Source organism: Conger conger, chromosome 13, assembly GCF_963514075.1.
Source record: "Conger conger chromosome 13, fConCon1.1, whole genome shotgun sequence".
Classification (NCBI taxonomy): Eukaryota; Metazoa; Chordata; class Actinopteri; order Anguilliformes; family Congridae; genus Conger; species Conger conger.
This window is the reverse complement of record NC_083772.1, coordinates 8,466,654-8,480,388: the sequence shown is the minus strand read 5'-3', so window position 1 is coordinate 8,480,388 and position 13,735 is coordinate 8,466,654. Positions and strand designations below refer to the sequence as shown.

At 46.4% G+C, this 13,735-nt stretch overlaps 1 protein-coding gene across 1 annotated transcript in view; it reads right to left on the bottom strand.

Annotated features, from left to right (window-relative positions):
* LOC133108294 (FRAS1-related extracellular matrix protein 2-like) overlaps nucleotides 1-10,851 on the bottom strand; it is an 85,900-nt gene extending 75,049 nt beyond the window's left edge. Inside the window, exons 1-2 of the mRNA XM_061217765.1 lie at nucleotides 5,838-10,851; nucleotides 4,089-4,178 (exon numbers count right to left, since the gene is read on the bottom strand). Coding sequence (XP_061073749.1) covers nucleotides 4,089-4,178; nucleotides 5,838-10,851 — 5,104 coding nt within the window. The remainder of the gene's footprint in view (nucleotides 1-4,088; nucleotides 4,179-5,837) is intronic.
* Between the last annotated feature and the right edge of the window lie 2,884 nt (nucleotides 10,852-13,735).

The following is a 13,735-nucleotide window of genomic DNA, read 5'->3' as shown; positions in this document are numbered from 1 at the left end:
ACACATGCAAACACACACACAAATACACAAAGACGTGAACAAATGTGCACACATGAAAAAAACACACACATGCAAACAAAAACAAACACACATGCTAACAAACACACACACACACACTCAAACACATTCAACCACACACAGACACACGTACTAACACACATACACACATGCGTTAACAGGCACACACCCATGCATACACTAACACCTGCAAACACACACACGCGCACACACACTCACACATACAAATGTACATGCACACACGCATACACGAACACATGCATGCATAGCTGCAAATACTTTCTCAATCTCAGTCACAAAAATTAACAAAAATCTAAGCATTTAAATATTCCCACAAGCAGCGACTTTAAAGCGTACTTTCTGGGCATCTCTGCATTGCTTATTCTGAGCTTCAGTGGAACAGAAATCCCCAAACTCACTGCCTACACGTGCATACTGGAGCTGCACCACAGTAACGACAGTTTCCTCCTCTGCGCCATGCTCCAGAGCTACCTGGCCGCCTGTGGGATTTGGGGAAGCCTGGCGGGGTGTGAGGAGGCAGACCCCCTGGGAGGGTGTTTGAGGCGACGGCAGCAGACCGCACGCGCCCGTCCTGTAAGAACCGAGCGTTTTTGAAGATGGAGGTTTTGAGGAACAAAGGACTGAGCGTGCTTCATGTCGACACTCAGACACGGGGGGGATGTGACTTCGACAAAAAACAACCCAACCACACACACACACGCGCGTGTATACAACTGCAGTGCCGCCTTTGCACCCATGTGTTCCCTGCTTCAGTGATGATCATCTAAGATCATCTATAGTTTATGTTATATAGTATTCATTTGCCTGACACAATGCTATATGTTTTTTTTAACAATATTATCCATTCACAAAGCTGGATATTCAGACACGCCATTCAGTACATTGCTCTACTGTACTAACAGCCATGTAACTCCAGGGATTAGAACCGGCAACCTCTTAAGTTAGAAGACTAGCTCTGTAACCACTCCACACACAATGCTGTGGGGGGATCTCACTAGGATCCCGCCTCGCTTACTCCTTTAATATGTTGAAAAGAGTTGAGCTGCACAGTCTCTCCATGTTAGGAATTTAGAGGCTTTACCCTGACTTTACACAGATTCCACACAACCACACACCGCTTCTCCAGCGGCATAGTGCAGTTTACATTTTCTCCTTACGTCTGACAAGTTACTGAAGCAATCCGCTGAAGAAACACGGTAGCGAAATATGTGTCAGAAATGTAATATTTATCTGCCCCCTCCTCCTAGTTAATCATGAAGCCCACTGATGCTCGCTGGTGTCCCCCTGCACCCTCCTATTCTCCAACACCCTGGGGATTTCAAACCGCTCCACGAAAACCATCTACAGCATATCTCTACGTTCTTACAGTACATCTAAGTTAGCAGATGCGCTAATCCGCACTGATTTACAATACGGGCGAACAATGCTATCGAGAATGAGGTCAACAAACGTGAGACAAAAACCGCGAGGCCGCAGACAATATCGCAGACAATAAGAATAGCACAGAAGACGAATGAGGAAGCTGAACGAAGCGGCTTGCAGAAGGCCCGCAAACGGGTTTCACACTTTCCACCGCCGTCTCGGATCGGGTGTCTTCACGCACACCAAAGGAGCAATAACCCACCGCCTCTCAGAAGCCCCCCTAATTAGCTCCACTTCTCTAGCCTTTATGCGCAACAGGTTGTTGTTAACCTTTAAATTACAGCCCTGGGTCTGCGGTGCGGCACGGTACAGCGGTACTGGAAGAGGAGGGGCGTGATTAGAGGGGGGGGGGGTTTTTTCCGAGCACGACTCCACGGGGCGGTTGAAAAAAATGAAGACCTAAGTCGGGAGAGCCTTTTGTGTTTCTTCAGCGCGGCGGAAAAGCCCGAGAAAGCCCAGCGTCGTCCGGACCCTCTCTTAACGCAAATGCCACCGTCAACGTCAGCACCAGCAAATCACAGAAACCGCACAAACACAAAAAAAAAATATCCCACAAAGGTAGGAGGGAGGGAAGGGGGGAGGGAGGGAGAGAGGGAGGGGGTGGTGGGGGGGCAGGCCGAACATTCCCACTTGCATACCTAAGAGTTAGAGAGCCTTTTTTATTTATTTCTTTAAATTGAAGTGACCTGCGTGTGGAAAAAGAGCAGAACGGGGCGAGCGCACTGGGAAATGATGGGCCTTCAGATCCGGTGAGCGAAGGGGAGAACACGGCCGGATGAGGGGGAGGGGGGGTTCTGGCACTAATGCCCCCCCCCCCCCCCAGTTTACACATAACCCTTCACAGAAAGCTTCACTGGACAATTCATTTTTAAACAGAATGCCATTTTCCTGGGGCGGGGGCACACGCACGCACACAGGTGATGGTCTGTAGAAGGGTCCAGCCATTAAGTCTATTCTTTTGCTTGAGCAATATTTTTAGGAAGGAATAACATGGAAGTATGATTTATAACAAAGTGCAGTATAACAGTGAATACTATTATTATTTATTTGCTTTATGAAATGTGCTGTCAGTGTGCCCGGGCAAAGGGTCCTCAATGATTCCTTCTCTCTCACACACACACACACACACACACACACAAAGGCACATGCACATACACACACACACACACACACACACACACACAAAGGCACATGCACACACACACACACACACACACACACACAAAGGCACATGCACATACACACACACACACACAAAGGCACATGCACATACACACACACACACACACACAGCATGTATTCATATGTACGTAAACACACACACTTCCTTACTCTCTCTCACAGGCTCTCTGCACAAAAGATGAAATGGTTTGAACTTTATGTGCTAAAAGCTTTTTTTAAGAGACCACATTACACGTAGTCTTACACACCACTGCAGTCACAGCATTAAAATGCCTCTGTCAGGGTGTGCTGACCTTACAGAAATCCTGTCAGAACAAGCAAGAGCAGGCAAGATTCCTGTGTGATAGAAGAGCTCTCCTCCACGCCTGAAGCTAACCCGGATCGCAACGTTTCCCCGGCGCAACTTCAAGGTGATCTCTTCTCAATCTTATCCTGCGCGCCTCCCCCTCTTTCATTATCACACGCAGCCATCTCTGCAATGCCTTTATTTGCACCTTTTATCCATCCACTACGAACAAAAAGCCTCTTTGGCTAAAGAACGGTGGTTGAGAAAGCAAAGTCAAAATTACCATGATTTCTCACCCTTGTTTACAAAAGGGCCTTAATGGAAGCCTTTCACAGGGCAGACTTCAAGATATGACTTCTGCCATCAGTCTGCTTTCTTTTCCACAGATTTCTCAACCCTGCATTACATTACTGCGCATTACCTTTTATCCACCATGACTCAGAATACAGGAGAAATGTAAGTGCGATCGCCTGATTAATATGTGCAATGGTGCCAAACCAGGCTATCAAAAATCATAGACCAGCAAGCATAGAGGCAACATCATTAAAATAATAATAGTCCAAAGCGAAGAATGCTATGCCATCCACTGCCTCCTGAGACACTGGGCTCTGTAATCATAAACATGAACTTTCATTCATTATCCTAACCCATTTATCCTGAACAGGGTCGCAGGGGGGCTGGAGCCTATCCCAGCATACATTGGGCGAAAGGCAGGAATACACCCTGGACAGGTCGCCAGTCCATCGCAGGGCACACACACCATTCACTCACACACTCATACCTATGGGCAATTTAGACTCTCCAATCAGCCTAACCTGCATGTCTTTGGACTGTGGGAGGAAACCGGAGTACACGGAGGAAACCCACGCAGACACGGGGAGAACATGCAAACTCCGCACAGAGAGGCCCCGGCCGACAGGGATTCGAACCCAGGACCTCCTTGCTCTGAGGCGGCAGTTCTACCCACTGCACCATCCATGCTGCCATAAACATGAACTTGACCTTGATTTATGTTTATGAACACTTGTTGTATATTTTTATAATATATATATAATTTTATATATATATATAATTTTATATATATATAATGTTTAGTTGCTATAAAAATTGCACCATTTTGAAACTGCCATAAGTAAAGCATGCCAAAACTGTGTCTTACCGCTGTCTTCGATGGAAAAGTAGAAGATGTCATTTGTGGCGTTGTCTCCAGCCCTCAGCACGTAGCAGATTTTCATGTCATCGACGTCAGCTAATGAAACAGAAGTGCATTCATCTCCATATTTAGTTCATTTTAAGAGAAAATGAGGGCATTATATCTGGCAAATGCATTTCGGCAAATTTATTTTGGGAGATGTAATTGTCAGAGTAGCCTGGATATTTTCAGTTTTCCAAAAAGGCTTCATTATTTCTGCAAGATTGGGAGTCACAATTTGTGAATTATATTCTATATATATTATAATCTATATATTATATATTTTACACTTGTTTGATATTATGTATTGATGTAATCCTCTGCGTAACAGAACTCCCTAGTGCCCAAACATGCAGTGGAAAAGTGTATAAAATGACTCAAGTGAAACGGTAAATTAAAGGGCAGGGAAACCATTCAATTAATTTGCACTTTCAGCAAATTGTAAAAGGAAGAGTCAGTAAAACTTAAGAACAGCAGGTGACTCTTTAATGACAGGGGAGAGGGAAAAAGGGAAGAAAAAACATCCTAGAAAAAGCCAAGCTTCAAGGAGCAGCAACAACATCTGTCAACTTCTAAGCTGGAATCCCCGTATGGATTCTCAATTCCCTCGTGAATAAGAGTGGTGTGAAGTTTATCGACCCTGCCATCTTCAATATTTGATGTGAAAACATTTCCCCTCAAAGAAGCAGACTCATAAAAATGTAAAGCATCAATTTTGGAGGCACGCAAAGAGCAGCTTTAGATACTACTGACCCCCCCCCCCCCCACTCTCCAGAGTGAGGTCTTCTTCAAATATTTAGCAAGTGCCCATTGGGAAGCTGTGCAGAGAATTGAATCCGTAAATAAATCTGATTGATCAGAGCTTTTTTCTGCACCCACTGGTTGCTCTGATGGAAACCGTTTGCCAAGCTACCCCCACAACCCCCCCACCCCCCTCTGTTTTTTCCCTTATTTGTAGTCCTTCACATTGTGTCCTACGCTCTGATACTGTCTGTCACCCTAAACACAGCTGACATGTGTTTCACACCCTGAGACAGGCTCCCCCATTCACCTCCATTATTCATCCCTATTACCCCCTCACAGCCCCCTCCAAAAAAAATGGCCGCAGCAATATTCCTCTTTTATTAAATATCACTAAAAAGCTCTGTCTGTGTGGAATATATGAGGTATGTTAAATTCAGTTGGTCAGGGAGTCTACCCAGGCACATTCGGAGACGTTAGTGCTGTAATACCTTTGGGAAGCAGACAGTGCGCTGGAATGTGCTTGTTTGCCCCCGTGAACCCCCGAAGATACCTGAGACTTCCTTCAGAAACCTGTTGTTACCTTTCTGACACCTGTGTTAATGGTAAATCTGGAAAACGCTCTTACGAAGCCGAGCTTCAATAACTTATTAAAGAAAGCCGGATGGGTTAAGTAAAATCATAACCTCTGTGTCTCCACCGATGTCTCTCCAGTAATGCAGCGTTTTGGCTAACATGCAATGACAAGCCACCTGCCTCTTTTCTCTGAAGTTAAAGTACTGCAATTCAAAACTGAACATAGTTCAAGGATTGTTTGAGGCGAGAGTTAAGATGTACAGCTATTCACTGTTGAGAGAAGTGGAGAGCACATGAAAGGCATGGACGCGAGTGCTTCTCAGCTCGGTAATTACACAGATATAAATTCATTATGCATGGAATAATTGGAAAAGTAGTGAGAAAGTGTTTCTCATTTACCTTGTGTGAACGTAGTGATGGTGGCATTGCCCTTCCCCAGGTTGATGATGTAGCCATGCTCTGCCCCAACTGTAATCTTGAATGTCACAGAAGACGGGGTGCTGTCTCGATCTTCCGCTTTCAGGGCCTTGCTTGTGATCATGAACCCCAGGTGACCAGTCGTGAGCGTCCTCAGGGTCGGGCCGCCCTTGTTGACCACGATCTGCGGGATCCCGTTGTCCACGGACACGATGGCGATCTTCATCATCTGCGGCTTGCGGGTCTCGAACACGGTGTCGGGGAACACGTAAAAGTCGGTGTGGGTGCCGTCGGTGACGGTGAAAGAGAAACTGTCTCCGGACGACTCGGTGCCGTCGTGCTTGTAGCTGATCATGTTCTCATTGAGGTCTTGCTTGGTGAAGGAGGTGACGGGATGGGTGTTGTTGAAAAGCAGCCTGCCGTGGACGGGCACCTGGGTCACGGTGAACTTGAGCAACCGGTCAGCGGTGTCCCGGTCCTCCACCGTCAGCTCGAAGGGGGTGATCAGCTTGTTCTCGCCCTCGTTCACCAAAAGCCCATGGACCGTCAAGACCGGTTTCTTGTTGTCAACATCTGTGATGGACACGCGGAAGGTGCGGAAGACCGGGTTGTAGCCATCAGTCACCTCAAACTCAAAACTGTCCATCTTCACCTCGTCGTCCGACGTGTGGATGTAGTAGATTTTGTTACCGGCTAGCTGGAGCTGAGTGAAGGAGGAAATAGGCATGCCGGGCGTGTCCGTGCACTCCAAATGCCCTCGCACCGGCGCCCTGGTGATAGTGAAGACCAGGTTTTCATCTGGGCTGTTGAGGTCACTGGTGCTCAGTAAGTCAGTGGTGAGCGTCACCCTCCCGCCCTCCTTCAGAGAAACACCTTTGCTAACTACGTCTGGAAACACCATGTCAATACTGCCGACAGTGATGTAGAAGTACCTGTCAATGAGTGGGTTAAGGCCATCGGTGACATCAAATTTAATGAGGTCACGTATGCCCTCCTGTCCATTGTGTATGTAGACAATTAGGTCCTGGTCCACCTCGCTCTGTGTAAATTTCATGCCAACTGTAATGTTTTCATATAATCCATAAGGGGTTTTCCTCTGTAAGAAGCCTTGCCCAGGCCCATAACGGATTATGTATGTCAGAGTGCTATCTTCAGAGTCAAGATCAGTTGCTTTCAAAATTTTATTGTTAATTACTTTTGTATCACCAATCTCAATTTCTAGACCATCGTTAATTGCCATTCTGGGTGTCTCATCATCTACAGGAATGATCATGACAATAATATTTTTTTGCACCGTGAATTTACCATCAGTGAGAATTACATCAAAGCTGTCTTCTGTAGTCTCTGTGTTATCATGCTCATAAACAATACTCGAGGCCTCTTTAATCTGGTCAAGTGTGAAGTTGGTTACTGGTACTGTGCCGGTGGCGAGCTGGTTGAGGATAAATCCGTGTTTTGGCGGTTTGGTGATAATGAACGTCAGTTCATCTGCCGGGACGTCCGCATCTGCCCCGTTCAGAATAGGTGTGTCAATGACAATGTTCATGCCTTCCATCACCACAAACTCCCTCATGTAGATCTCCGGTTTTTCATCAGTGGAGGGAATTATAACTATGGGGAAGAAATGCCTCTCTGAAAAGTTAATGCCGTCGGAGCACCGGAAGGTGAACCTGTCCTCCACAGGCTCCACACCTTTGTGAATGCTTTGCACATAATATATGTGACTTTGTCTTATGTCCTTAATGGTGAAAGCACTAATAGCAGTCCCTGACCTGGATTTCTCTGAACCAGGGGCTGGAGAAATGTTCTCTAAGTAGCCAGAGGAGGGCTGGACAATGATGGTGCACAGGAGGTCATCTTTTGGTGTGTCAATGTCTTCGGCGTTTATATGCTGGATCTCAATGATATTCTTCTCCCCTTCTACGACACTGAACTGCCTGCCCACCGTGACCTCTGGTGCCTGGCTGTCCAATGGGAGAATGGTGACCTGCACTCTGACCCCTTTCACTTTGTTGCCCCCAACAGTCCATTCATCCGACATGTCTGTGAGGGTCAGATTGAAAAAATCCTCTTTTGTGGTGAAGCCGATTTCTCCGCTGGTGTGGGCATAAACCACCACTCCATTGATGATGTCCGCCTGGGTGAACGTCTGTGAGGGAACACCATTGACAAGGATTTCCCCAAACACTGGAGGGTCTTCCACGATAAAGGTCAGCCTAAGGTCGTCCGTGTCCTCATCCCGTCCCTGAATCACGTCACTTGTGATCTCGGTGGCTCCGTTCTCCAAAACATCAAGGTATGAGCCGATTGTGCCCACCGGGAGATTAATCGTAGGGGGTTCATCGTCGACAGGCTTCACGTTTATCTTAACGATGATCGTGACGATGTGGATGCCGTCGCTGATGTCCAACTGAAATGTGTCGGTGGTGGACTCATCCCCATTGTGAATATAAGAGATTTTGCCACTGGAAATGTCATTGAGGTTGAAGGAGTCCCCTTTGGTCATTTCAGTGAATGAGTATTGGACATAGCCGTGAAGTGGAGGCTGGGTGAGCGTGAACGATATCTGCTTACTGTCAGTGTCGGCATCTGTGGTGTCCAGCTCGGCACTCGTAATAATATGGGTGCCCCGCTCGAGGATCGTGAAGCCACTGTTGGTTATCTGAGGAGGCGTGTTGTCAACGGGTTGAAGGAATATGGAGAAATCTCCCTCCACACCGTTTCCAGCAGTGTCTTCAACGGTGTAGCGAAACTGCACCACGTGGGCGGTGATTCCCAGCTCCAGGTCAGGGGGTTTGTATGCTATTTTGTGGTGATTTATTTGCGCCTGAGTAAATTCAGTGATCACAGTTGTCGGGCTTTCTGTTAAAACGATAGATCCAAGTATTATAGGGCTGTTCTGATCGGTGTCTGTTGGCGGCTGGATGATGGTGTATTTCAGATCTCTGTCCTCTGAATCCAGGTCAGTGTATCGGAGGAATTTTTTCCGGAAGTGGGTCAACTGGTACTCATGTACGGTCATTTGCATGGTGGTTCCCAGAAAGAGTGCGGGCGGGATGTCGTCAATGGGAAGAACCTTGATGATGAAAGCACTCTCCCCTGATTGGTTGGGGGGATCGTTGTCATCTTGCACGCGGAACACAAACTGGTCCATCACCGTGTCTGTGCTGTGAGGACCGGTGTGCCTGTAGAAGAGTTTCCCGTCCGTGACGTCCTGCTGTAACCACTCCGTTACAACTTTTTCATACACCTCATCCGTCGCACTGAATTTCCAGGTTGACGGATCTTCCGGCGCTTCAGACTGGCGCAGCAGCACTTCTCCGATCGCAGAGAACGGAGACTCGATCGTGAACTTAACGGTCGAGTCCTCCGAGTCGATGTCGGCCGCGCTGAGCATGAGCGGGGAAATGGGCACCATCTGGTTCTTGAACAGCACCAGTCCGGTGTTGGCGTTTATAATGGGCGGCTCGTCGTCCATGGGCACCACGGTGAGGGGAAACAGGAACTCCACCTCGTTCTTGCCGTCCGTCATGCGGAAGATGATGTTATCGCTGTAGGTGTCGCTGCCGTCGTGCTGGTAGATGACGGCGCCGGCGTCGAGGTCCGCCGGGGTGAAGAACTTCCTCCTCGCCCCGAGGACGGTGAGCTCGCCGTGCCGCAGCCCGTTGATGACGGTGACCCTGACGTCGGGCAGATTGTCCTCGTCGCTGATCTCCAGGTTGTGCGAGCTGGACAGCGGCCGGGACTGGCCCTCGTACAGGAGCTGCCCCGTGTTCCTGGTGACCACGGGGGCCAGCGTGTTCATGGGCTTCACCACGATCATGAACGCGAAGGGGTCCGAGACGGCCCCCTCCGTGTCCACCACCTCGAACTCGATCTGAAAAATTCTCTCCGCCTCTGAGTCGACAGATGGAGGCTTGTAGGCTATTTTTAGATCCTTCAGGTCTCCTTGATAAAAGGACGTGATTGGCAGATTCCTATCATCAGTGCTCACAATGTAGCCTTCCTCAAAGGAGAGAGGGGAGGTGATGTTAAATATCAAATCATCGGGGTTGGATTCTATGTCCTCTGCAGCAAGCATATCTGAGGTTATAGCAGTCATGACAAACTGATCAACCTCCATCATCATCATTGCTACAAAACTAGGTTTGGGGGCATTATTTTCCTCTCCCTCTTTTATGCGCACCATAATTTGGAAAAACTCCTGCTTGAGCAAATTCCCTTCCTTGTCCTGTAATTCTACAAACATGGGAATGTAATCTCTGTTTGGAGACCTGTGGGTGAATGTATGCTGATAGCGTATATTTAGCTTCAGAAATTCATCACAGTCCACCATTTTCCCCAGTTTGGCTTCGTCAGTAAGTTTTCCGTATCTGGGCAACGTGCTGCTACTAGCTAAGGATGATACCTTGCACTGCTGCGAGTTTCTATCAAAAGTAAACTCCAAAATTCTTTTGTCAATTGGATTACTTGTGCCAAGCAGTTTTTCAACTGTCAGAGGCATGTTTCTGGTTAACACCTCCAACTGAGTAAAAACGACCTCAACTTCCATCATAAACGGTATTATAATGGTGTCAGTTTGAGTGTCATACCTGAGCTGCAGCCTCACGCGGTCCTTTGAGGGGCTCCTCGAGCCAAAATGCGTGTATTTCACGTCATTGGGACCAAATTCACACGAAAACTTCTTTGGGAAAAGCTGTCCGGGTCTCTGTGATAAAGGATCATTATCCAAAACAGTTATGCTGCATCTGTCTCCAGGCTGAACTTGTATGACTAAATCATTGATGGGATCAATGAAAACGGGTCTCCCAAACGGCACACGTATTCCATTATTAGCGACAAGAATGGCATCCTCTGATAGCTCCGGTCTCAGGGCGTAAAATAATCCCAAACTGTCAAAAACTTGCGCGGATGCGTTACCTGTCAGAGTCAATGCAAATAGCAGAAGTCTGCAAAACCCCACAGTGGCTGATGCAGTCCTCCGCTGCGAGAACATGTTTCTAGCCATCAGTCGCCAAATGCCACCACTTGTCCTCTTCTTTGCAAATAAAATCCAAAATCCAAATATTACGACGGTTCAAAGTTAGAAGAACGTAGACTTAGAGTTTAAAAATCCCACACGCGCATTCGTATCAAAACACTGCATTCTTCTGGAGCTGCAGCGCCGAGTTATAAACTTCAGGCACTTGCAAGCCCAGAGTAAGGAAATCACGCCCTCTTTTACAGCCGATTGGATGATATTTACGGTGGAATGCGTTTGTCAGGTTGTAAATGGACGTGACTGATGTCACTCTGAGGAAGAGAGCGGCGACACAGGCAGCCAGTGCACCGGGAAGACTTGTAACAGGTTGAATGAGGTGAGGCAATGGATTAAAAAATTTATAACAAAACTATTCTCTGTAGAATCAGTGTTTATAAGATTAGGCTACAATTTGCGTACATGCGTTTCTATTCAGATTGATTCGGAAATAACGGGAGAGATATATCCTTTCTACCAATTGCAGACGCAAAGCTCTACCCATGTTCACATTTGTTTTAATGGACAGCCTGTCTGCTAAGCATCGTTCTACATTGTTTTTATTGAGTTAACATCGTCAAATAAAACATATTGCTCATTTTCTTTGAAATCACGTTCCATAGTTTGAGTACGAATTAAATGCACTGACAAAATCTCTCATTTTCTTTAATACATCCGAAATACAGACATTCACATCAGCAACTATTATATGATTATGGTGTGTAGTAGACGAACCAAATGTTTTGCCGCATGCGAGACATTCCAAATAGATAATTTGGCTCCCTCTCGTGGCACACTAAATTGCTATTAAAGAGTGTCCATATCCCTGTACTCGCTCTGTCATCAGATGAGATGAAGGTATAACATAACAAACAGAAGCCATGTAAAAAAACAAGCCATTGACCAATGACAAAGTAAATAACATAACCTATTTCCAAAATGGGTCTGATAGTCATGTCTCATTATCAGGAATACACAATAGCGGACTCCATAAAAGAAAATGCTTGTTCCTGGCACATTACTGATTCATATACACATAGGCTACTTATAAAAGAGGCCTGATAAAAGAGATACATCAGACAACATCTTGGCGTAAAATGAGGGCCAGGAGAATTCAATATTTATTTCACTGATGTTTTTATCGCATGTCCCTATAAGAACATCTTCAGATTGGCAATTTTTTAAAATGATGAGCTAAACTTGAACATCCAGTTCTCGTACAAAAGCCATGGGTATAACTAAAGGAATCGGCAACAAAAACAAAGCAAGGGATAAAACTTTAAAAGAGCTGTAATTAAGGAATAAAGTACACTTATGCCAGAAGGGTGAACAGTAAATGAGGCCGAATTTAATAAAAAAATCTTGTTCTGAATGGGTGCACTTCCACTGAAAATAGCTTCTTTGTACATCAGGGTAGTGCTCAGGGCAAGCTGCATGTCAAAATTTGTGTCATGACTGGGCTATTTTCCATCCTCACTTTGGTTGGTGGGTGTAAATAGCCCTTTCCCCCCGGGGGCAATGCAGTGTGAAAAGTCTGCAGATTGTGGAGTGCGGTGGGCTTTGGTAGGGGCAACAGCTGCGGAGGTTCAGTCAGCTGCTGTGACAGAGTGCACCTCCAGACAGAGGGCTCTCCGAAAGAGCAACTTCAAGCACACCAGCTGCGCCGCTGCCCCTCCTGAGAGTTTTCGGAAAAAAAACACCTAAAAATAATCTGAGCTGAATGAACTACTCCATCCAAAGGCACCAGAGACACGTCATTTACCTGGCAGAATAAAGGACTGTTTTACATTTTAATGGGTGACAAATGAGTTCATTACCTCAGAGCTTGATTAAAACGCATAATTACACAACGCTCGGGAACTACAGCGGTGAAGAAACTCACACGGTTATCACCGCATCTGGTTTCAGGCCTGTGTATAAGCAGGAGCATGGATCTTACACATAAATTCTGAGATTCGGAGACTGGTGAATAAGTAACCGAGAAACTGATAGGGATTCCTCAGGGGCATGGTGGGATTACCCAATAACCTGAAGTTTATTCAGTGCCAGAGAAGGTCCCCAAAGGCCTTTTCTTGCAATTACGATTACTTGTTCCTGTTCCAAGTTCCTGTGCCAGCTTCAGCAGGTTCCACAGCCTGTCCTGTGAAACGTCTGAGGGCCTCTGGACAATGAAGGAGGAATCCCAGGGTGGAACCTGAGAACCCAGCATGCCTGGGCAATGGAGCAGCGGCAGACATCAAGAAAAGTGCTCTCAAATTACAATTTAGAAATGTCAAAATCTCACACCATTCAGAGGCTACGTGCTGGTTTCACTTTCACCCAGGTCAGCACTGCACATCGGTAGCAACAAGTTTATAACTGAAGAGTGCACAGACAATGAAAGGCATTATATAAATATGATCCATTTATGTGATCTATTCCCCAAAGGCCCCGGAAGAAAAGAATGACTTGACTAAACATTTTATTTTATGGCATCGTATGCATAACTTGTCTTGACAGTACATAAAAGTGCATTTGCTACGCAGTGATGTACTACAAAACAGTCTGTTATTAACCCTTTGAAAAGTCAAAGGCCCGCTCAGTAATTTCCACAGAATGTTTGGTTGCTTTTTGACTAAAATTACAAGGCTGGCAACTGAGTACGTCGCCGACTGCCGTCATGGTAACCTGGGCAAGAACTTTGCCAGCTGAACTATGATTATGAGCCTTTGTGGCAGTTGGCAGTTAACTCAGGTGTGAAGGCAGTCTGGTTAATCTGTCGTACTAATTGAAGGACAGATTTGACTGCCCCTGCATTGGAAACCGCCTAGGACCCTGGCTGGTTAAGGGGACCCTGTGTGTTTTTGAATTAATTTAGCAATTT